We start from the raw sequence: 24772 nt of genomic DNA on the forward strand, positions 1-24772 counted from the left end.
CCCCCCACACACACACACACTGGCTTTTATCTCCATATCATAGTATAGACTTGTAAAGGGAGGAAAACAAAAGTATAGACTTCAAAGCACCTGTTTCTTCAGTTTGTGTATGCCTTGAACATTGCTTTTGATCCTTTTCCCATTCTCAGCGTTCTTCCCAGTCTCAACCCTCTTCACAGTGAAGACTGAGTGCCTTCATTTCTTGTATAATAATACTTGTACTCGCGAGTGTTTTGTGTTTTTAAAAAGCTGAATGCAAGTACAGGCCTTTCTCCTGGATTCCTGTCTGTCGTAACTGAAAACGCTACTTAATAAAACCTCCTTTCTCTGAATTGTGGGAAGAAGGATGGAATTACAGCTGAGGAAATGTACCATGGTTTCGTTCCATCGGTATTTAGTAGCATTATAGTGGGATTAGGCTCATCCTCTTCTCCACTGTGCTGCTGGGGGTGTGGAAGGATGTTACAGAGAATCAGAACAGGACCCACATGTTAGAGAAAGTTGCTAATTCTATGTTCTTCTCCCTTTTGCCTGGTTAACAGCTTTTCCACACCTCAGTTCCTCCATTTCTGTTGTCTTTAGCCTAATTTTTTTGTGTATATGGAAGTGTCCAGTTGCTCAGACAGTGTGTCAGAGACGAACTTTCATTCTGAGGGGGGCTTTGTTCTCCACTCCATGGAGGGTTTTCCATTAATATGAATCCAGCTGAAATAGCAGTGTTGGAATACTTAGAAAATATTCCTTGTCGCTGTTATGATATAAATAGCCCAAGACACAGTTTGTTTGTATAGGTTAGTGAAGGACAAAGTGAATAATTGCAGAAATGGCTTCTACATTGATTATCTGAGATTTTTCTGATGAAAGGTAGAATTAAATTTACTTCTGTTGAAACAAAGATAGAAGTTAAATGTAAGTTTGTATGTGCCATACAAATGTTTTGGATCAGACTGAATGCACATACTTCATATAAAAAACAGATTTTATATCTGCGGTAAAATAAAAAGTTCTGCTCAGCTCTGTACAAAGAGAGAAGTTGTTGAAGCAAATTCTCATTGTTTCAGATGTCAGAATATTCTCAGAGACTTTACTGTTAGCTTAAATTTGCGTTTCTGATCATAGGGAACAACACCTTATAAGATAATGGGCATGATGATGTCTCGTGCAACAAGATACAAGATGTTGCTGGAAGCCCTTTGTATGCCTTATTCTGATTGTGTTTATACCCTAGAGAATATGAAGCTGAACTATAGATATGGACTGAGGAGACCAGTTTTACAAATATGGGGAGCCTATATTTGTCACGTTAACTACATTTAATAAATGGCCCTTAAAAACAAAAGGATTAACTTGAATCTGTCAATTCGGAAGAGTAAATAAATGTGTCAAGTTTTGAGTTTGAGATGTTGGTTGGTGTAAACCTATGGAAAACATGTTAAACCATTTGTCTCGCCCATTAGGTAAACTTACAGTATAAAATGAATGTTGTGGCTATTTCAGAAATTTGGCTACACAAGTGAAGTGAAGTAAACAGTGAAGTGGATAATGAAGGAAATGCCAGTTCCTATGGAAGCATGACATACCTGAAATACTTAGGCTTACAGTGGGAGATAATGTTGTTATGGTAATTGCCTGTTGCTTCCTTTTTTTCCCTGTCACTGTTTGGAGTTGATCTCTGCAGTTCTCCCAGCTGGATTTTGTCATCTAACCCCTCTGAACAAGGGTTCAGAGTTGTTTCTAGTCTGCTTTAGTCGCTTCTCAGCACCGGCATTGTTTGTCTGTGCGCGCTGTTGACCTTTCACCTGAATACATACTACTGTGCAGACATTTGGAATGCATCAGCTGCACGTTGCAGACCTTCTGCAGCCTCTAGTTGCTTCCTGTGCTCCTGAGAATGGTTGAAATCACACTGAAATCTTTCTGTGCAGTTGCTGCCTTCCTAGGTGTCTAAATCCTTCTACAGTGGCTACACAGCCACATGATCAGCCAGTACAAACCAGCTTGATGACACGGTGTGTCTACCAGGATCAGCCATACAGCCCTTATCGTTAATGACCAGTTTTGAGGGGAGAGGCAAGAAAATTAACAAGAGTGGGCTTTTGTTTTCTGTTACCTTTAGATAATAACGTTCAACTATTCAAGGCAAGGGAACCTAGAGCAGAATGTCTCTGGCAGTACACTCCACGCAGGCATCTGTGAGGCTGGTGCGCACTGAGCAGCAGCATCCTGCCCAAAGGCTGATAGCTCCAGCTTCTCGTTCCCTGCCTCACCAGCTTTTTCTGGTAGTGTTAAGTAAAAGCTTGAGAGAGGACAAGGCAAGGAAAAGTCCAGCCCAGACCTTGGAATGAGACAGGAGGACTAAAACTGGAATGCTTTATTGAAATAGGCACAAACGTCTCCCTTTCAGCAGTCCTTGCGTATTTCAAGGGACTCCATGAGTTATGCTATGGACATACTGAGTCGATGCAGGACTGCTATGGCCACAGGGCTTCTCACTTTTCTTGGTCAGCAGCAGGTCCTGCCACTGTGTATCTGGATTAGATGTGTAGGCAGGGAAACTGTGGAAGAGACACCCGCGTAGGTAAATTGGTCTGATGGCATCAAAGTGAACTGACACGCGTTGTTCCAGCTTGCTGAAGTGATCTAGCGGAGGCCCTGGGGAGGCTTGCGGGGGACAGACCTGATAAGGAGCTCTGCGAAGCCAGGGGAGTAACCGGGGGCTCCCCTGGAACGAGCCTGAGGTGAAAGTAATTTGTGAGCCCGAGGAAACCAGCGAGGGCTACCGCACGCGGGCACCGTCGGCAGGGAGACAGGCGCGGCTCGCGCGGCCCCCGTCTCTGGCAGCGCTGCCGCGATCCAGTGGCTGCGGGCCTGAGGCGCCCCGCAGCCCGCCTTCCGCTCCCGCTCCTCCGCCGCCCGAGCCGCTCTGGGCGGGCGAGCTCCTGCTCCCGCGCGCCGGGGTCCCTCTCGCTGCGGCGCGCGGCTGCCCGGTCACGTGCACGTCCGCGGGGCGCGGCCCCGGCAGCGGCGGCTCCGCCGCGAGGCCCGGGCGCGCCTGCGCACGCGCGGATGCGGCCGGCACGAGCGCCCCAGTGCGCGCGCGCCGCGGCCCGGAGGTGACGTCAGGAGGCGGTGCTGGCAGCCCGCTCGCGGCCTCCTTTGTGCGGGGCGGCGCGGCGCGGCCGGGGCGATGCTGTCGGGGGGGAAGAAGGCCGCGGAGGCGGCGGCGGGCGGCGAGAGCGGGCCTGAGGCGCCGGTGCCTCCGTCCGCCGCCGCGGGGGCCCTGGGCTCCTCTGGCGAGAGCGGCGGAGCTGCGGAGCGCACTCCACGCAAGAAGGAGCCGCCGCGGGCCTCGCCCCCGGGCGGTCTGTCTGAGCCTCCGGCCGCTGGTGCCGCCCCTGCGCCCGGCGCCGAAACCACTGGCATCGCCGAGACCCCCGAGGGTCGCAGGACCAGCCGCCGCAAGAGGGCCAAAGTAGGTGCGGGGGCCTCGGGCTGCGGGCCCGGCCCCGCCGGACCCCGCTGGCCTGGAGCTGCGGCCGGAGCGGGGGCTGGCGGGCGCCGAGGCCGGGGGCGGGACGTGCTCCGACCGGTGGGCTGCCGGGCCCGGCCCCTGCTTGGGGTAGCTCTCGCCGGCCGGGACGGCTCTCTAGGAAGGGGCCGGTGGGGCGCGCGGCGGGCCGGGTGTCCCCGGGGCCGCTCCCTGCCCGGGGGTCGCTGAGCTGAGCGGAATCCTCGGCCGGATCGGGCTTTACCGGCCGGCGCTGGTGTGTGGGGTGCGAGTGCTGCCCCGGGGAGGCAAGGCCTTCCCCAGCATAAACATGCCGAAGTGCAGGAAGCTAATGCGGATTAATGCGATTAATGCGGATAATGTACTGTCACAGCTCACCTTCCTAAGGTCTGGGTAGAGCTCGTGGACTTTCACAAAGGAGAGCAGACTGCAACAGTCCTCAGAACTTTGTGGGGCTTCATGGTCAGATACCGGGAGGTTTACCTGGGGGCAGTAAAAAAGCCCCCAGAACACCCAAGTATTGCATCTGAGTTCTTATGATCTTACGTTTTCATGAGCTCATTTGCGTTGTTACTAGGGGTATATGGATGCAGCTTCTTTTGAGGCTTACGTGCATGGAATGATGCTGGTTTTGCAAGTTTATAATGGTGATGGCCATGTTCAGTCCAGTGTTCTTCAGCTTCCCTCAGTTGGTGTTGGAGAGTTGAGCCAATGCTCAATGAGATTTAGTGATGAAATCTAAAGGCTACAAACAGCTTCCAGTAATTGGGGCCTGTGGAATGTAATTCTTATATGTTATTCTGAACATCTGAGAACATTACCTTTTTTTGGTGAAGCTTTTTCTTAGAAACCTGTTGCAGAAGACTTTGAAGATCTTGGCTGTGCCCAAAGCTGGGCGTGTTTGATATGGAAGCTGAAATTACATTTAGGAACTCTGTTGTACTGTAGCTGTGGCATTGAATGTCTTGCTCTTCAGAGCTCTGATGTGATGGCAGGACTGGTCCTTTGTGTATAGGAAGTGTTGGGTAGGTCAGTCTGGTGCGTCTTTTAGACTGGAAGAGGGTAGGTTTATATTAGGCATAAGGAAGAAATTTTTGATGATGAGGGTGGTGAGGCACTGGAACAGGTTGCACAGAGCAGTTGCGGGTGCCCCATCATTGGAAGTGTTCAAGGTCAGGTTGGACAGGGCTTTGAGCAATCTGATGTAGTGAAATATGCATCTGCCCATGGCAAGGGGGTTGGACCAGATGATCTTTAAAGGTCCCCTGCAACCCAAACCATTCTGTCATTATGTGATCTTCAGAGGCAGCATACATGGGTTTTAATTGCTTTATAGTGGTCTGTTAACAAGTAGGAATTAGTAGGAATATCTGTGGGTTGTATTTTGGTGATGTTTCTCTGCACTGACAATACCCATTTGCTAAGGGCATTAATCTCTTTTAATACGGTATATCCCCATGATCACCGCAGGCTAGCACAAGGTTGCCTTGCTGCGAATGTTTATGGTGTGAACTCAGTTGGAGAGGGTATCCAGGTTAAAAATAAACCTAGAGAAAAGCTTAGGTTTTTATTGGACTTGATTGTTCTCTGAAAGTTGTGTGAGCTCAACGAGGATGGGAGACTTCAGAGGGCCTTAGGGCAGAACTAGTTTGTGTTGATTTCAAATACCTGTGATACACGATGCTGTGGGATCATTGTAACTTGCTTCAGAGTGGGAGTTCACAAAAGATCCTGGTGATGCAACATTTGCTCAACAGTGTGAAAAACTGAATGTGCTGGACAGGAGGGAATGCAAATATTTGAAAGATAGCAGGTCATAGAGTGTGTTAGTGTTTTACTGAACTTAGGCTTTCCTATATATGGGCTTCCCAATGCTACTTTGAATTGTGCCCGTTAATGCCCTTTCTTAGTGACTGAACTTTGACTGTGAAAGATTTGTCATTCTTTTGATGAGAAATGCAGAGTTGCTTTTGTCATCTCATGGTAGAAGCTGACCTGTAGGATGTTGGAGGTACATTAGCTGCTTTCTTTTTATTTTTCCCATGGCTGCATATTGTGAGAAGTGCTTTTTTCCTTTCCAATAGGTGAGGAAACTCAATAGCAATAAAGAAAGCTTTCTTACTTTGGGAAAAGCTTGGTTTATTAAACAGTATGAGATGCATCCCTTCTAGGTTATTTCTTGGGGTTTCCACATTCCTTTAAGCTGGAGTGAATCTTTTTAGCTGGGATTATTTATTTTTACTATAGAACAGAACAAAACAAAACTTATACAGCAATAAAGATTTTTGTTTTCTTTTGTTTTGGTATTGTGTTGAGCCACTAGTGTGACTGTCCTGGAGAGGAGGCAGATGTGATCCTCTGTACTAGGGCAAGATGAGACCTCGTGTACAGTTCTGGTCACCCATGTTTGACAGATAAATTCAAGTTGGAACATATGGATTGGACACAGGCAATTTGTTATCGCTGAGTTTGACAGGGAGTTGAAGGAAGGGAAGAAAACTTGAGAGGTTAAATGATGATACAACAAATACACATAAACTGGGCTCAATATGAGTAGAAGGTTCCTACTGTTGGACGGTTGGGTACTGAAGACTTTTTTTTTTTAGTGGAGGTAAGAACACATGGAACTTGTTAAGCTGTTGAAGTTTTTATAACATGGTAGCTGTAATAAGACTCTGGACAAGGTAACTCAGGCCTTTTCTTTGAGCTGTAAGCAATTTTGTTGCTTGAAATGTTCATTTTGGTAGCGAGACTTACAGACCTCTTCAGTGTGTTTATCCTCTGTTCCGGTTTTTACAGGTGGAGTATAGAGAGATGGATGAGAGTCTTGCAAACCTGTCAGAAGATGAGTATTACTCTGAAGAAGAGAGAAATGCTAAAGCTGAGAAAGAGAAAAAACTGCCACCCCCACCTCCACCAGCTCCTGCAGAAGAAGAGAATGAAAGTGAGCCAGAGGAGCCATCTGGTGAGTAAAGAGGACCTTCTCCTCTGACACTAGTTACGTGTTCTATTGCCAGAAATTAAGCAGGGTCAGGTGCAGCATCATGAATCCCGTGTCCAGTTTTGATCTGGTTTTGAGTGATTGTTCTACAGTGTTTTCTTTGCTGGCCCCATATGTGGAAGGAGGGGAAAAGTGCAGAAGAGCAGCCTGATGAAGATGGGAATATGCATGATCTAATTCCAAACTAAGCCAAACCTCTCATACTAGATTCTCATGATCCTTATTGACTTGTCTCTGGAAGCTTATTGACCAGAATAGCCTCTTTGGCACTTAGCTGCCACACCTGCTCATGTACCAACATTCACTTATTCCTCTGAGAGAAAAGAGGTTGGATTTACTGGTGGGATTGCTATGCAGGAGAACGGATCTAATCTACAGTGATTTCTGTGGCTTTAAACTGTGACTCTAATCTTAACTTCTGGTTGGATACTGTTTGCTTAAACTTCAGTGCTTTCCTCATTACCTTTGACAGAGTTGTAAAGCTTCACTTCACATTGGAAAGTTTTTTGGTCAGTCTTGTTCAGGAAGCAGCTTTTGAAATTTATGGTATTAGCAGTACCCTAACCGTTCTTTACCTCTGTTGTGTTTACAGCTACCACCGTAGTTAGGCCTGGTGTTGGTGTATCACTACAGAATGATGCTTTTGCAAAGTTTAGCTGTTGGAGAGGTTTCATTATATGATGTGTACGCTAGTTGGTTTTAGGCAATAGCTGAAATCTAGTAGTTGAACTTTTGCTGGTTCATCACTGATGTGAATAACTGTTAGTCTTCAGTTGTACTACTCTTAAATGGCTTCTTTTTGGCTGGCACATTTGAGAATGTAGACAGTAGGACTGATGTCAGTTTGCGGATACTTACCTTCAGTTTCAGAAAACATATTAAAAGCCACAATTGTGTTTTATCTCTTAGGATTTGCCCCTGTATTCTCTCCTCAGTTGTGGCTGTTGGCTCCTGGAATACTACAGGAATACTGTAGCTCATACACTTGACTGAAATATTTGCAATGGTAAAAATCTTCCCTGTCCCTAGTTGTAGCTGATCCATCAAAAATGGAATTTTGATAGGTGTAATTGAGCAAGTATCTTAAGTTTGCTACTTAATTTAGCTTAGACTTTGGGTTTAATCCTTGAGACCTAATATTAATACACTTTTGATATTTCTCAGGTGCCATTTTGTGCCTCTAAGAATTATTATTGAAATCAGTTTGAGGCATAATCAGTGAAGTACAGTGTTTTATCCTATGAAGGAAGAAATGTGGAAGATAGGCAGTGATAGAATCATGCTATTCTATACACCCCACAGTCTGTTAAGCAGTTATTCTGCAAGCACTATATTTAGTCATCTAAATACAACCAGTTTTAAAACATGCTATGTCTAGCTGCCTAGAAATAAGTAGGTTTCAGGTCATCATATCCTTTCTCCATTCCTAGAAATCCTGTGATATGCATGAAGCAGGGATGTAGGAAGACGACACATTTTCAGTTGTCACTCCATAGCTAGTCTTGCTATATTTTTAAAGGCTTCTGAAACTATATATATTGGTGGATCTCTCTATCTTTGTTTTTATTAATGCAGGTGTCAAGAGCATCAGGTCATCTTATGCTGGCTGTTAAAGTGCGTTGAAACTTCTAATTCAAACAGCTGTTAGCAGGAAGAGGCATGGAGTCTGCTGTATATAGAAGCAATGTTTATAATTGAGGTTTTCTCTCTCTGTCACTTCTTTGAAGCAAAAATACAAGTGTTCAATAAGAAATATTAAATAGGACTGTAATACTAGAGCAGGATTGCATGTTGAAAATTTAACAAAATACAAAATGTTAGCTTGTGTATTACTGTTAACTTATTCTCACTGCAGACCTTAATAATTTCCTTGGTATGTTTAAAGCCTGCAGAACATAGGTAATGCAGTAGAGGTGTAAAGGTGTCATGTTATAGGTTATGACTTTTTGTGTTGAAAAGCCTAATTGCGCAAACTTAAAAATGTAATAGTGACAGTAGCTGGCATTTCATTAGTCTATCCTCACAGACAGTTTACAGTAGAAGGTTATTAAGTATCACACTTTAGGTGACAGCAAAATGCTGGTCTTATTTGGGGTGGGTCCCGTTAATGTGTTCAGCTGTGCGGAATTCCAGTTGTTTTGGCTATGCAGATTGTTATAGTCTGGATTTGCAAGATTTACTGCACGTTATTGCAGAGAAGTCTTAAAAGGCATAACAGTATTTCATGAGTAAGAGAATTTCCTTATGTATGTCTGCTTGATATCACTTGAGAAATATTGTCTGATAGCAAAAAGCTTCCAAACTCACTTTCAGTGCTGAATGACCTTTGTGTTCTTGTTTGCCAGTATCCCTTTTGAAATTAAGGAGCTTGCTTCTTTCATTTTTCTGCTCTAAGGATCTTTTTGGTTTGCCCTCACCAAATTGGATTTTCATTTTTATAGCTTCCTGAAGGTTTTCTTTATCAGTTCCTGTCTTTTTAGTTTTGTCGGTATTCTTTCTTTGTGGTAATTTTGTGTTTCTAGCTGCTGTTTTCCAAGGAAGTGTGAGACTGAATATGATCCAGATTAATGTCCAGTGAATAGTCAAACTTAGTGGTGCTCTGTCTCTGTCTTTCATCTGACTTGTCTGTTTTCCTAATTAAATTCAGTACTCGGTGGTAATCATGTGCTGCTATTCTTTATTTTAAGACAGTAGATGATTGTATGGACTGCTTTGTAGACCTTTTTCCTGATTGCTGTTCAGCTCATGGCCCATTATTCTGTTGCCCTGAGCCTTTTGGCAGATTCTGCTCCTGCCCGTGTTGTGTTCAGCTGCAATAATTTGATGTTAACATGGATCAGCAGTTTGCTTGCTGCTTTGTTCCTTTGCAGCTGGAACATGACTTTCTTACGGGGAAGAAGAGGCAATCTGCACTAGCAGGCCTTGTTTCTACACTTTTGTACTCAGACTAGGTAGTGTTTAGAATTGTGTCCGAGCAAGCAGTAATAGTGATGCTTTTTTTTAACCTAACATTGAAAATGTTATTAACAGAAGAGGAATATATTGATTTATTTTTGTAAGTAAACCGAGAGCAATTTTGTCCCCTCTACTCATTGTTAGTGCTAATTCAGGGATAATGAATGCCACAGGCTGATGCCAGCATCTTTTCAATTTCTTAACTGACAGAAGGCACAAGTGTAGCTTTTCCTGCAAATTAATGGCCTATGCTGGAGTGTAAATATTAGCGTTTGAGTTGTGTTAATCTCTCCCAGAATGGTAGCAGGTCTTGTAATGTTCCCAGCAAAATAAACTACTTACGGTATAGGTGAAGTGAGGAATTTTCTCTTGCTATTGCAGATACATTAGTTCATAGAATCCTGACTTTGGGACTTCTGAGGCCTGTCAAAATACAATTACTTGTCATGGTCTCTCTTGTGAGTTTCTGCTGGTAGACTGATTATATAAAAGTACTGATTATTGCTCCTCTACTGTAGCTGAGTGAAAATGTCTCTCGTTTCAGTTCCTATTTTATGTTATCTGTAGATGTGTAGTGTTACAGCATTGCAGATGATAATCCAGGTTATCAGAAGTATGAAAACATTTGGTTCACTTTGTGTCTTGCTTTAGGAGTTAAATTTTCATTCAGATTAAATTCTTTTAAGTTAGTGTATCCCCTAAGAGCCTCAAAGTGTATCCCCTAAGAGCTTCAAATTATATTCTGGCAAAATTGTCCACCCAGTCCCAGACTCTGAAGAGTAATCTTAACAACTGTGTGTTCAGCCTCAGGTTAGACCTTACTCTTGCCTGTTTGAAGATGACACCTTGAGCAGTTGTGCTCTAGGAAGTGACTGTTCCATTTGTGATCTTGATCTCAGCAGTTTTTTTCAGTGAGGATTTGTTTGGACTTTAGAACTAAACACCCAATTTGCTGACTGTTGAAGCACTTGGCTTGAAGGAGCCTTGGTACAGGAGCAGCTAGCCGAACAGTGCTCGGCTGTCTCTGTAGTGTTCCATGGCTTCCTGCTCTCCGGAGGTGACAAAACTTTAGGCAGACATGTGACTGTGGAAGAGTATCGCTTAGGAGCTAAACTTGAGCTAGTGTGTGAGGTGACCTGCATTGGCTGTATTCTTGTAGATGTCGCAGCTGTACTCATCACTGCTCTAGAAATGCTCTGTTCCTGTTTGTGTTGTAGTTCTGTCAAGGCTGCTATTTAGGACTTATATGCAGGCTAAGGTAATTCTGAGACTTCTTCAGATCCTTCAGATGAGTGCTTTGCCTTTCCTCATATTTCCGTCCCTGGATATGTTGAAAGACTGATGTCTTTCAGTGCGGGGTATTGATCACATTACTGATCAATGGTATTGACACGTACTTGGCTTCAAAGGTGGTCTTAGTGTGTTGGAACGTTGTTGGTGTATCAAGGGCGCTGAAGCCAAAATAAGTGGTCTGAGCCTTTCAAAGAAAAGTTCTGTCATCAAGCTTCAAGGAAGGGTTTATGGCAAAAGAAAAAAAAAAAAAAAAGAATAGGCTCTCTTGAAAGTAAAAGGCTTTTCAGAATGGTTCAGACTATCCCCTTGCACATGGGGAGACTCGGGAGTACCAAGGGCAAGATTATGAAATTCTTACAGTTTGAGATCCATGGAATCTGATGGTATCCATCCACCAGATCTTGGCAGTAAGAAATGTAATCTTGTTACTCAAATCCTAGCCATTAATGAAGTTGATCATAAGTATTTAGCCACCAGGAATGCTACATATTGTGTACTTTATTTCCCGTAAAGTCTGATGTAAAGCGTTCCAGCAACACGGATAACACTTTAGAAGACCACAGAGTTTGGTGCCCTGAACCTAGGTTCCAGAAGATGGGATTCTCAGAAAATGGGTTTAGTTAGTTGGTGAAATTTAATACCTAAAACGCCAACTGCCGGGCCTTTATGTCCAGTATGGTTTAACTTATGGAGTAAGGTCCCTGAGTTCTCCTCTTTCCTTCCACAGGGCAAGCAGGAGGACTTCAAGACGACAATTCTGGAGGGTATGGAGACGGCCAAGCATCAGGTGAGGGTGGCGTTTGATGCTTGCCACTTAGTAGCAAGAGCCGCCAAGTTAGGGATTGATGCTTGCAAGTGCGCATGGGTGTGGTTGTCCAGAACTTAGCAAGAGACACAGGAGTTGTTTACCCACCTGTTAAAAAAGTGAGGGGTATTTTCAAATTTCAGTTGAGGTTTGTACCAACTGCAGATAAGGACGCTGACCTATGTTGAAATGCCTCAGGCCGATCTCTCATCCCTCCACTCCTCTCCATGTTTAGAGGAGTCCAAACGTGCAAAAAGATACTTTGTACCTAGCCAGTTTCTACCACCTAGAGTGACACAGAAAGCCCTGGCCTTCAGCACAGTAGACCTTTTTTCTAATGTGCTGAAGAAATATAGTGTGGAATACCTTTTTGCTCCTTTGTTTTTGTTTTTTCTTTTGAAAGGGTTTGTGTTTGAGCTGTGTGCCAGTGGTTAGCCCAGGAGATTTATCTGTTGGGGAGATTCATAGTCTGCTTCTCAGTGGACTGGATTGTGAATTGCATTCGCCATTTGACCTAAGAACTGATGCTAGCAGTATGCACTTATTGCTTAATTCACAGAAATGGTGTCTTTACTCTTTAAGTACTTGGAGTGCTACTGAAAATCTTCCTCTAACTCTGCCACTTTCACTCTCATTTGAGGATTGAGCATTAGGGTTTTAAGCAAAGGAGTTGAAGGCTCCAGAACCTATTCTTACTTCCAAGTTGCTCTTTTTGAAGCAAATATAACCTCAAGATATTCATCTGAGAGTGCATCCTTGCCCTTCTAAGTAAGGGAGCCTAGTTACTTTTGGATCTTACCACTTGCACAGAATTTCTGACTATTATAGATTGTGGGCTTAAGAATGCATTGCCTATTTCATTTTTAGGCAGGCATTGGCCGTTTGGAAATTCTGCATATTTTGCATTTTATGTATGGACTGAGGGTATGCTTTAGCAATTGTCTGATTCAGCAGCCAAGTAATGTTCCTTCAGAGTGTTTTTCCTCTGCAGATGTTTCAGTGAGTCTTTAAATGAGCAGCATCCCTCAAGATTTCTTCTGCGGGGAAGAAGATAATCAAAACTTCAGCGTATTAGTTGCTGATGCTGAATGTCAGGAAGTGGCAAGTGTGTGTGCGAATGTGTGTGAAGAGGAGATGCAAATCTAGTCTAGGCAGAGCCATTCCTACAGTCATTAAAGAGTTGCCTGCCCCAAGGAAAGCATGTGTAGTTCTGAACTGGTACTCCCTTTATAATGTGTTGCTTTCATGAAACACAAGCAGTAAGGGATGGGGTGTTAACCGGCCTGAAATTAATTTAACTTTAAGCTGTGTAGTTGCAAAAGTAAATTCAAGGACATTTAGTTCTTACAAGATCTTCGGGTGGTTGGGCCAAATAAAACAGTATCTTTGCTAATAATAGCTAGGCTTTTTCTAAATTCTGGTGTCAAACCCTGTTGTGGTTGTTTGGTTTTTTGGTTTGGGTTTGTTGGTTTTTTTTCTAAATACTAGTGCTCATCTGGCATTTTAATTTTAAAGTTCGGGTATTGCCATAAAAGACACATGGCCTTAAAAAAAAAAAAAAAAAAAACCACAACAAAAAACCCCCCACCTTGGAGTTCTTTCCAAGGCTGTTAGGAGTACAGTTTTCTCTGGCTTCTCAATTTGAAGAAAGAAATTGCAAAGCTTTTCAAGAAACTGGTGAGTTGCCTTAAATCCACATGTCTGAGAGTTTCCTGGTACTTGATCACTGTGTGACAATCAGTTCTTTTTAGCAAATATCTGGAGAAGGCACACTTATTTTAGCATAAGGCTGTAAGAGGGAGTCAGGTTCAGCATTTCAAATCTTTGTTTAACTGGCCATTCTCTGAAAATTGTGCTGCCGAGCTTTTTGCTAACACATGATGATCTAGAACCTTAATTAAGATTTGTTAACATTAATGAAGTATCAGAGAATTGGTAACTTGGGTTTCATTTACATGCAGAGTTTTACGGAGTTCATAGTTTAGCATATGCATTCGTATGTAGGTGTTAGCACAGCTGGTCTAGTGTTACACTGAAGGACAATAAAAGGGCTGGGGGTTGTTTATGACTGGAGAAGCTGAAGTTCTAGCAGAGCTACAGATTTCTATTTCATAGCTGAATATTAGTATCAAGAAGCGTGGTGGGTATGTCAACTTTCCTATTGTTAATTTTATTTTACTTTCTTGCAGTGCTCTGTAGCCTCTGTTACTAATTTCCTCTTGTTGAAAAATTCCTGTAAATGATTATAAACAGTTTTCTTTACCTTGAGTCTTCACACAGTTAGATCTTCTAATCTTTGCTTGTGAATGCATTTTGTTAGCTTCACAACCATTTCCTTGCTTAAATTTTTTTCTTCACCTTTGGGATGTAAAAATGCTTAGAAGTTAAAAGTGTGTGTGCTTGCACCAGAACTGAAAGAAGAGAATTCCTATCCCCAATACAGTGACATGTGTACCTCTGCACATGAACTTAAAACTTTCAGACAGTTGTCTTGGTTAGTGTAACACACTGCAAGCTTATATTTCCTTTGATATTCATTATAATCTTTTGAACAGTTCCAGTTTCAGCAAATGATCTTAATCTTACTGCGTTACTTGTGGATTTTTTTCCCCTTGGGATGTATTGACTTAAATATTTCCAGATAGAATGTCCTCTCTTCTGTCTGTCCTGATCTTAAGTCACTTCCTAGGACATACGAGATTTATATTGTTCTTGCTGTATTTCGCATCTCAGTATTTCATTTTGCTTGCTGTGCCTGCAAGATTCGCTTTCTGCACTCTACTTGTGCTGTAGCACTTTATGCAGCTGTGTCTTAGTTCGTTGCTCTACGTAGAGTATAACGTTCAAACGAGATTGAGGAATGTAGGGTACATAACTGTATTATTACTTCATTGCCAGTGTTTGAATTACAGTGTTGAAGTACAGGTGCCTTTATGAATTAAGTCTTTCCATAGAGAAAATGCCTCCTCTATATGTTCAACATTGGTCTTTTACATGTGGAGCATTTAAAAGGAAAAGTCAGAAATCTGTAGTTGTTGGTTGTAGGCAGCACTTGGGGAGGGGACACAGGAAAAGTGTAATTAGGATTGTATTTCCTTGCGCTACCTGTTGTGAATATATAAAATATGCAAAAGGAGAGGTTAAGATGGTTTCCTCTAGCTTGAGGAGTCCAGTGCAAATGAAACCTTGAAAAGCAGGTGAGAGGGGACTGTAGGCACTGTGCTTGTATCTTATAGATCTTTTGGCTTTGAATGGTTTCCAGAATGTTTTTCATATCCTGATAGAATCTGGAAGCCACACAAATTAAGGACAGCATCTAAAGCACTTATGTTTAATTTATATTATATTTTATATGTATAATATATATATAATATTACATTGATATGTGCCCCGCCCCCCTTATTTTTCAGGGGTTTGTTTGTTTGGGGGTTTCACACACAACCCCCCATAGTATAGCTTTTTCATTAACCCTAGATGATCCCTGTAATTCAAAGAACTGTTGACTTGGGAACCTGCATGTCTTGCAGAAATAAATAAAAAGACTAAATGAAAGCATGACATGAAATTGGCCACCCTATCATCTCAAGGCTAGATGCACTGGGTAGGAAGGGTAGTGTAAAAAGTAGCAGTTGCTTTTGCAGTGCCTGTAGACAACTTGTCTTTTTATTGTAGGTGTGGAGGGTGCAGCTTTCCAGAGTAGACTTCCACATGACCGTATGACATCTCAAGAAGCTGCCTGCTTCCCTGATATAATCAGTGGGCCACAGCAGACTCAGAAGGTGTTTCTGTACATCAGGAACCGCACCGTAAGTTTATTGTAAAAGTATTGATGAACAAAGGGTAAGACATTTGTGTACCTTGCAAAGACTTTTTGGCAGTTACCATGTCTAACGGTAGATTTTTTTGTTTTGTTTTGAGATGGTGAGGTTTCATTTCTGGTATCCTGTCATGCTCTAAGTTGCTAAGGAAGGTGTTATCCAGTTCTTGATTGAGGCAATGCTGTGAGGCAGCATAAAGATTCTGTAGTATACTTACAATATCCGAAACACGGTCATAACAACCATCAAAACTACATGATTCAGCTAATACAGCTTTTAAAAAATAAACAGAAAGCTGGTGCAAATGTTCTATTACTTGATCTCAGCTTAAAGAAGTCTCTGTAGAATACTTAAATAATATTCAATCAAATACCTTGTTGCTTAGAATAAGAAATGCCTTTCAGCTTTTATTTTTTTAGTGTGCTGAGCATTCAGTTGCTGTAATACTGAGACATCAAGCCAGTCACATGGCTTATTCTCAGAACAGAATAGTTACTTTGCCAGCTTTGATTTCAAAAAAGAAGTTGTAACGCTGAAGAAATGAAAATCTGCTTCTGAATGTTTGTAGCATTTCTGCCCAATTCAGAACCTTCCATGCAACTTGAAGTATAGAAAGAAGGGGCAATATTCAAATAATTCATTGGGGAGCTCATTCACTTGAGTTCAGGCAAGCATGCCTGAAGTTTAAACCTTAATAAAACTTGAACAGTGGTATTGTGTTTTGCAGATGATGCTTTTAAATTGTGACAGTGTTTTAGGTTCCTCAGCACACAAACAGGGTTCAGGGCTTTTTCCTGTACTTAGAAAAGCGATTTTTTTAGAAAACTTAAGTCATGTTAGAAAGATTAAGAGTACAAAAGCAAGAAATATTTTGAAAATTGCTTTGTTACCCTAGTTAAGAGAGAAAACACCTTATGCACCTTTCAGTTTTTTTCAGACTTAAGATGATCAAGGGGGATCACCATGGTAGCACCCAATGCTTAATAACTTAAGGTATTTGAAATTTATGCATGGTGGACATCTTCATGCATGAATCTTGCATTTCCTGTGAAAGCTCCCTCTAATTAACCGAAGTTGTAACTTTTGGGAGGTCATGAGATGCATAAAAACAGACCAAGGCAAGCCAAAAGGTTTGAAAAACAGTTTGCTCAAAAAGTATAGTGAGTAATCCTTTTACAAACACATTAGAAGCAGAAGTCTTCCACTGAAACTAATAAATGACTGGAATTTAAAGGAATGTTTGGAAGGGGTATTTGCAGGGCTGCACTAGAAAAGCTGCATTGTTGGTCTTTGGTCCTTATTTGCTATGGAGGAAATTAGAGAAGTTCCTACGCAGGAATCCCTTTCCGAGGAGGGAAATGTGAGAGGATCTCCTCTGGTCAGAATAGCAGAGGTTATAGAAGAGCAGATGAAGCAAAGGGTAATATAAACCCAATGCTCAGCAGAGCTCTGGGAGAGCTGTGAACTGCAGTGTGCATCCTCTTACTTATAGCTGGCCCAGTATCAAGGGATTTGAAAATATTGAAGAGGGCATGAACACCCAGAGTTCCCAGAAGTTAGAGGAGTTAGACTAGTAAGTCTGATGTTTCCAATTTGCCTGGTAACAAATGGAATCAAAAACTGAATGAATGACTTGGTAAGTAAAATCGGGTTTTGGAAGGCTCACAGTAGCTTTTATAAAGGGAAGTCAACCTTTACAGTCCATCTGAGTTCTTTGAAGGACTCATGAGAAAGTGAACAAAGGAGATCCACTTCATGTGATCTTCTACATGAATCCCCCCCACCCCAAAACAAAAAAAACCCAACCAACCAATGGGAAAAAAAACCCAAAACTGCAAACCAGTAAAAGCTCATGCTAAATTACTGTTGGTTAAAGCAGATCATGAAAATTTACAAAGCAGAATATAGGATAAATGATCTGCTGTGGCAGCGCAGGGCAGTTGTGGTTTGAAGCCTTTAAAATCTTTTAATGCCTGCACTGTTCTGTGTATTCATAGAGGGTCTAAAAATCAGAATTTGTAAAGAAATGGTCATGTGCTGCACATACTAAGTTACTTTAGGTACTAAATGAGGACTACAAAAACTACAAAAGATGAAGGCTCTTACGAGTAACTGGGTGATAATATAGCAGATGAAGTTAATTATAAATAAAAGTAAACTAATGTGAATAATGGTAGTTGTATATATACATATGTAGAATTTTATATATAAAAATATAGTTTATGGGCTTTGCACTCTTCCAGCTAGAATGGAATCCTAGCATTATGGTACGTAGTACTACAAAATGGTTAGTCCCACTCTCAGAAATTATCAGAAAGAACGTTGTTAAAAATCACTTGGAAAACGAGAAGAAGAAAGTACTATGCTAAAGATGAAATTTGCCTCAAAATAGCCTCCCAAATTATATGGAAGTTCTTTCTTAATCTTTCCTATTCATTATACTTGTATGATTTCCACTTTAATTCGGTATCTGTGAGGAGCTGTGAAGTTCAGTAGTGCAATTGTAGAGAAATACCAAAATAAATGACTAATTCTGGAATGTAAAATGGTGTGGAGATGCTATGTATGACCTAGATCTAGGCACTGAACTGTAAAATGTTATTTATTAACTATTGCTGTCCATGCCATGAAGTAGGAGTTCTGTTGGGAAAACAGTTGTGATTCTATTATTCTGTGCTTTTTTCCTAGCATGAAGTGACATGATTAATATTTCACAGGCAGCTCTTCCTGCTTGGTTTCTGAACTGCAACTGTCCTCTAAATGCTCTTTCTTGTGTATATGTGGCCAGTGTAGTCCATGGTAGTGTCTTACATCAGTGAAGATGGCTTAGATGATTAAAGGTCTGAGATAAATAAATTTCATAAGATGACAGTACTTCTGTAGCTTTTACAAAAATAATGTGACATTTGATGCTGAAAAGTCAGATGCTGGCTGATGTTGCATGCCCAATTGAAATATTACACTTGCCATGCAGGTGAAAGGAAGGCTGTACATATAAGCATTCTGGCACTACCATTTTGTAGCTTTTGTTCATTCAGTGTGTGTTTTCTTGTATGTGTGATTAGGAGATTGCTAACTTGATACATTTCCACTTACTTGAAATGGTGTAGGAAGTTAAAATGCCTGTATTGCACCTTAAAGAACACTGGAAGGTGAAGTTCAGTGCGGCTTGGATAGCACTGCCAAGGTGTAACTCTAGAGTTTCATCTCCTAACAGTATTTGGTAACAAACATGCACATGGAAAATGCCTCTTTTCTGTTGCTTAATATAATGTGTCTTATTGTTTGTTTAAATACAGCTGCAGCTCTGGTTGGATAACCCAAAGATTCAGTTGACATTTGAGGCAACTATCCAACAATTAGAAGCACCTTATAATAGTAAGTCAAGTCTTTTACTGCCAAAACCATACTGTACATATCACTGCTATCCTTTTTCAGTTTTGGTTGGGAAAAGGCTGCTCAGAATCAAGAGAGGACTTCAGATGGGTCCTTTTGTTAGTGGAGTTCCATGAGCGTTAGTGTACAGAATGGGATATTGCAGTAGGCTCATGTTTCAGGTTTGTTAGAGTTCGTTTGTCTGGTAAAGAAATATGACTAGCAGAATTCAAAAAAGCTGATAAAATGATGGGTTGTTACAGAAGTTTCCTTCGAGTGAATTCACATGCAGCTTTTAAGGTTTGCTACAACTTCATGATGGTTTGCAGCTGTGATATTTTCTTAATCATAAGGTTTCTGGGAGGCATAAAAAAGTTGTGTAAGACTTGAACAGACTGGCCGTGATGAAAGAAGGCAGTAAAAGAGCAAGGAGTTACTGCTTGCAAATGTAGGCCATTCCAACTGTCTCAAAAAAGGTCCCAATAAACTGGAAAAGGGTGGAGGGGAGCCATAAAGAAAAAGTAATTAAAGAAGAAAATAATGTTGACATGAACACAGATACAATGTCAAATATTGCAAAATAGTGAATTATTATGTTTATAAAAATAAAAATAAAAACTCGGTGCTCCAGTAATGGGTTGGCTTAATACTGGCAAATCGCATTATAGTTCTGTGTAAAGATCTCCAGATTTCTGCAGTCAATTTCAGAAGAGGTATTCTTCCGCAGTAGATAAATAGAAGCATTTATTGTCCTGTACAGCTTGTCAGGCAGTATTCAAAACTGCAGTATAGCATGGAAAACAGCTTGTGGTTTCCAGAAAACTTTAACCTCACCCTTCTTCAAGAACATGGATTCTTCAGTAGGGCAGCTGGGGGTGCAGAACAGGTTGTGTTCAGTGTGACTTTGCTGGGTTGCTGCTGTGACATATTTGCTTGTGAATATGTTTTCAGTACATGTGTGCTGCTGAACATACTTAATAATTTTAAAACATTACAACTTTTTAGGTGATACGGTGCTTGTTCACAGAGTACACAGCTATCTGGAGCGGCATGGTCTGATCAACTTTGGTATCTACAAAAGAGTGAAGCCCCTTCCAAGTAAGAAACTTGAAAATTGTTACTAATTGGAGTTTTGTTTTATTGTTCTGTGATTTGTTAGGACAGTTTTTTGAGTGCTTTTTTTAGCATTGTGGTGCTGAGAAAATAAAGAGGCTGGAAAGCCATCTGGCTATAGAAGTTCATGTTTTTTATTTTGGCATGGAGAAGCCATGTATTTAAGTAAATCACTTTGAGAGGGAAAATGTTTGCAAAACTGTAGATAGTTTGGTGGCTGTCACTGTTTAATGAGTTCTCCTTGTTCCTCGTTTGAATAACAAAAGACAGGAACACAATACTGTACTTACGTCTGTTATGTGCTTATATGATGCTTGAATTTTACAAGTGCTGAACTTGTCTGTCCTTCCTAGGTTTTATCCTTTTGGGGCAGAAAGAAATAAAACTGGTACTTTGTCCCACAGTAATTAATAAGAATCAGTTTCTTCAAACACTTGTCCTTCAGGAGTATTTTTCTTCCTGTTTTCTTCCTTGTCACAGATGTACTACTGGTGTATTTTTCTTGTACCTGTGTCATTAAGAAAAATTCTAAAGTGTTTTACTGTTACCATATGATGTACATAATTACTTCAATTTTCTTTTCATGGCTATTTGTTTTGTTAAAGATTTGTTCTGTCAGAACTACCGATGAGAAGCTGCTTTTTGTTCTTGGTATCTCTTAAATGCAACTTTAACGTGACTGCTTACAATGTAGTAATGCACATGTAAAGCATGTAGCTTATTGTTCCCTTTCTTTAGCCAAGAAGACTGGAAAGGTGATCATTATCGGTTCTGGAGTCTCAGGGTTGGCAGCAGCTCGCCAGTTGCAGAGTTTTGGAATGGATGTCACAGTTCTGGAAGCCAGGGTATGAATTTCTCTGCTGTTTTACTTCTATACGGAAACTTAACCCACTAACCACATTCAGTACTTAGCATAAGGCTAAGTATTCCAGCAGCATGCCCAAGATGGGTAAGCTTGTGTGTAGTTACAGGCAGCTGGGATGTATTGCTGAGTACTAAACCTGTCTTACTAGGAAACAAGCGTATCTGTTCTCACTGGAAGTTGGCTAATGCTTTCTCAGGGGTGGACTGTATAGTCAGGTGCTAGTGTCATATGCTTACACCAGTAACAGGCTGGAATCTTCTTGCTTTCATGATTAGGAACTGATTTTTCCCTGGACAGCAGAATGCAAGTCTGTGTTTCAAGAACTTGCCCATTAAATAGAATCATTGTTTGGAATTTCCAGACAATGTCAGGCAGGTTATTTTTCATGCACCTTTTAAGTCTACATTAATTCTTTCCTTGTTTATATTTCTCTCTGCTATCATCCTGCTAGCTGGACTGAGAATAGTTCGTTACTAAGTTTAAAGTAGTAGGAAAATAAGTGTTATCCTTAAGTCAGTAGTATGTGTCAAGAATCAGAAACTTTTTTCCTGCTTCTAAAATGGGCTGTTGATACATGGTTATCTTCTTGACTGATAGCTCGCTCTTCTGTGGGGAATAGATAGGAATAATTGGCTGATGGTTTTTTCTAACCCTAAAATTCAGTTTTCTCAAGCACAGCTGAATCATTTCCTATATAGCTATTAGATTTTGTAGTAGGAAGTGGGAGGAGGAAATCTAGCATGCAACTTAATCTGTCCGTGGACAATGAAGGATTGGTTTTAGAATCATAGTAGATCTTACTGTAGATATAGTTAAATCTGTCCAAATCAGGTTAGACATCTTTTTTCTTTTCCTTTTTTTTAAATGCAACTTAATAATTTTATTCCTTAACTTGGGCAAGTTAATGAGATCAAGTGTGTGTTTGCAGAGGTTCTTGGAAAAGTGTACATTCTATTTATTGAACCTTTAGATAAGAGAATACTTATACCACATTCTGTAGAAGTTTCAGTGATTATATTGAAGTGACATGTATTGCTGAATGTTACCAGAGGTTTAATATCTTGTGCTTTTAAAAGGACCGAGTAGGAGGAAGAGTTGCTACCTTTCGCAAAGGGAACTACGTTGCTGACCTAGGAGCAATGGTGGTAACAGGACTTGGTGAGTTTTTCAAAATAAAAAGCATCAGGGGGGGAAGATTGTGGGACAAGATGTTACAGATCTGAAACCTTGTGCTATTTCCTTTCATGGCCAAAGTAATTGGGTATTTTCAACTATTAAAAGGTAGATGTTCTAGTTCAGCCTCTTTGGCGGTTAGCGTTTTTCATCAGTGAATCTTCAGGACAAATGGCAGCCCACACTAAAAGCTGGGATTTTTGTTGGTGCCATAGCTCTGAAGTCATCAAACTGTCATGTCATCAAACTGTTGTAGATCCATTCTTGCTTGTGCTTAGTAGAATTCTTTGCTCTTCCCGTAGCACACTGCCCTTTTGTGTGTCTGTTCTTTTGCCCGATTCCTTTAAGGTGGTATCTGTACTGGGTTCACTGCACTTGCTAGCAAGTCTTTCTATAGCTGCTTTACCCAGCTGCCAGTGGCCTCTTGAGCTCAGGGCCGTGGTCTGAATTTCTTGGTAACTCTCTTAGTTGTTCCCTTGGATCTTCCAAAGTATAAGCTGAAATTGAAGATGGAGAAGTAGGAATGTAGTGAGGGGATTAGTTGAGTAGCTAAGTGCACAGTAAATAAGAGCAAATAAATAGCAAAGTTAAAAGACAGGAGAGATGCCAAAGAGATGGACTATGTTTTTTCATTTATGTGGGGGGGGGAAGGGAGGAGGTGGAATGAAGAGCAGAGCCATTCTAAAGAGAAAACCTTTCTTAAAGTCAGGATTTAAACCCCAAAAGTCCTTTCTTCAAGTGATTTCAAAAATAGCTTTAAAAATAATGGCAAACAAGCCATATTTCTTCCTGTTTAATGCTGGTTTATGGGATGGCATCAGTTATTGATACTGGTTACTCTGCTAAGAAGATGGACAGGTGTTTAGTGTGGAATACCCTTCAGTAATGCAGTGAAATGATAAAATATTATAAAACCTGTGATAAAACCTAACTGACTTTTACTGACTGCCAAAACTTGGTGTCTATGTTATGGTTAGTCTTTATTAAATTGCATACAGAAACTGTTTCCAGACAAAGAGTATTGAAGTTGCAGTCCTGGTAAAACAGATTTAAGGTTGCCTAGTGAAAGACTGTACTATTTTTATATTTAATTCATCATGGGTGTTTCCTTTCCAAAATAATCTACCCTTTGCCTTGCATTAGACCGCATATGCTATGAAGAAAGAAAGAATCCTGTAGTGAAGGAGATGGCTTGAAGCGCATCCTTCATTTTTCTGAATCTGGAAGAGATGTGAGGAGGGGAAGACTACTGCAGGGGTTGAGCTTGTGGTTCAGGAAGGTGAAAGACTGAAGTTACGGCATCTTTTCTGGTTTTGTTAGTAGACCATGGAAGAACTAAAATTTTTAGGAGGTTGTTGAACTTAAAACATGAACTTATGAACCTACTTCAAAACTCTTCTGCTTGTTTAGTCACCTCTCTAAAGACAGGAAGGTATTAGGGTGGCTGAACTTCCCCGTCTATTTTGAACTAAGGCTCTGGGTTTGATTGGATTGCAGAATCAGAGAACATTAAGAAGCTAGATCTGAGAAACTTTTCCCAAAGGTAATTTTGTGGAGGAAATCCATGTTGCCTCTCCTCTATACCATTTCCCATTTGTGTCTGTGCTTTTCATTTCCTCTGCTGTACTTGAGAGGCTTTGATGGTCAGTGATTCTGTATGTTTAAACACAGTGCTTTCGGCCTTTGTCATGTTTCTACGTGGAATCTCCTAGATTGTTTCCTAATCTGTTTAGCTACACATCTTCCAGGTACAGTTGGTGTACATGGTTCATCTTCATAGATTGTATTCGTTAGGGACTGAATTCTTTGGGTTCCATCTCCATGTCACCACGCTTTCAAAAGCTCCTGAAGTTACTGTGCAGCTGTGGGAGCTTTCCTTGGCTTTTCAAACACTCTGTTCGCAAATGTTTTGAAGACATTTATAGCTATCAACTCTCAATTGTACTAAGGTTGCTGCCGCCCTAGGACTCTGCTTTTATAATCAGCCCTTTTTACATAACTGTCCTTTAAGTGTTGGTGAGCAGGTTTTTGGTGGTTTGGGTGGTTTTTTTTTTTTTCCCCCCATGACCTTGTTGCAAGAATTGCTGTGGAGAGTAGACCTTTGGCAGTGTTATACTACTTCACTGGAATGCGTTTTGCAATGGAGTTGGTGTGTTTAGTCTCTGAAATAGCTTTAACTGTGGAATTTATATTTAATTGCAGACAAACTTTGCAGGAGTACTCTGTTAACTATACAAAATGTTTTCCAGGAGGAAATCCCATGGCTGTGGTCAGTAAACAAGTGAATATGGAATTGGCTAAGATCAAACAAAAATGCCCACTGTATGAAGCAAATGGACAAGCTGTAAGTCTGATACTGTTTTCATGAACCTTTTAAAAAGAAATAGTACCTCAAGTGTATTTGCTACCAGGCTGTTGGTCTAGCTAGGAGATAGCTTCCAGGAAGAGGGAGAAGAGTAATGAAAGTGTGTGTCCGTTTTCAGGCAGTGTAGTAATATTCTAGCATTTCTGCACCTATTCTCTTAAAACCTGATCTTTCTGCATGAGTTTTTAACTTTGAATTTCAAAGGTTTTGTGGAAGCTAAGTTCCTATTTATTCTTCCAAATTGATTACTGGTTTTTCTTAGACAGTTGTCTGTCTCACTCCTCTCTGAAACAATTGTCTGCTGTGCTGGCACTCTGGCTTTTGTTGTTGCTGCTGCTGCTAGTCCTTCTCCCTGAGATAAGCTCATTCCAGCTGTTCTACTTATCTGTTGCTTTTCAAAGAATTGACTAACCACTGCCAGCTGGTTGAATGCATGCAACAGTTCAACAATAATATTCTAGAGTTGTGATTCACAAACTTAATTAGTTTTATTTCTTTCCA

General features: G+C 41.1%; 1 protein-coding gene across 1 annotated transcript in view; it reads left to right on the forward strand.

The window, feature by feature from the left end:
- The first annotated feature begins 3187 nt into the window (after positions 1-3187).
- Positions 3188-24772, forward strand: part of KDM1A (lysine demethylase 1A) — a 47182-nt gene continuing 25597 nt past the window's right edge. Inside the window, exons 1-9 of the mRNA XM_075721913.1 lie at positions 3188-3472; positions 6308-6473; positions 11485-11544; positions 15235-15368; positions 18680-18758; positions 19761-19853; positions 20607-20713; positions 21810-21891; positions 24156-24250. Of these exons, the coding sequence (XP_075578028.1) occupies positions 3188-3472; positions 6308-6473; positions 11485-11544; positions 15235-15368; positions 18680-18758; positions 19761-19853; positions 20607-20713; positions 21810-21891; positions 24156-24250 (1101 nt within the window). The remainder of the gene's footprint in view (positions 3473-6307; positions 6474-11484; positions 11545-15234; positions 15369-18679; positions 18759-19760; positions 19854-20606; positions 20714-21809; positions 21892-24155; positions 24251-24772) is intronic.

The sequence above is a fragment of the Pelecanus crispus genome, chromosome 16 (assembly GCF_030463565.1).
Source record: "Pelecanus crispus isolate bPelCri1 chromosome 16, bPelCri1.pri, whole genome shotgun sequence".
NCBI classification, from domain to species: domain Eukaryota; kingdom Metazoa; phylum Chordata; class Aves; order Pelecaniformes; family Pelecanidae; genus Pelecanus; species Pelecanus crispus.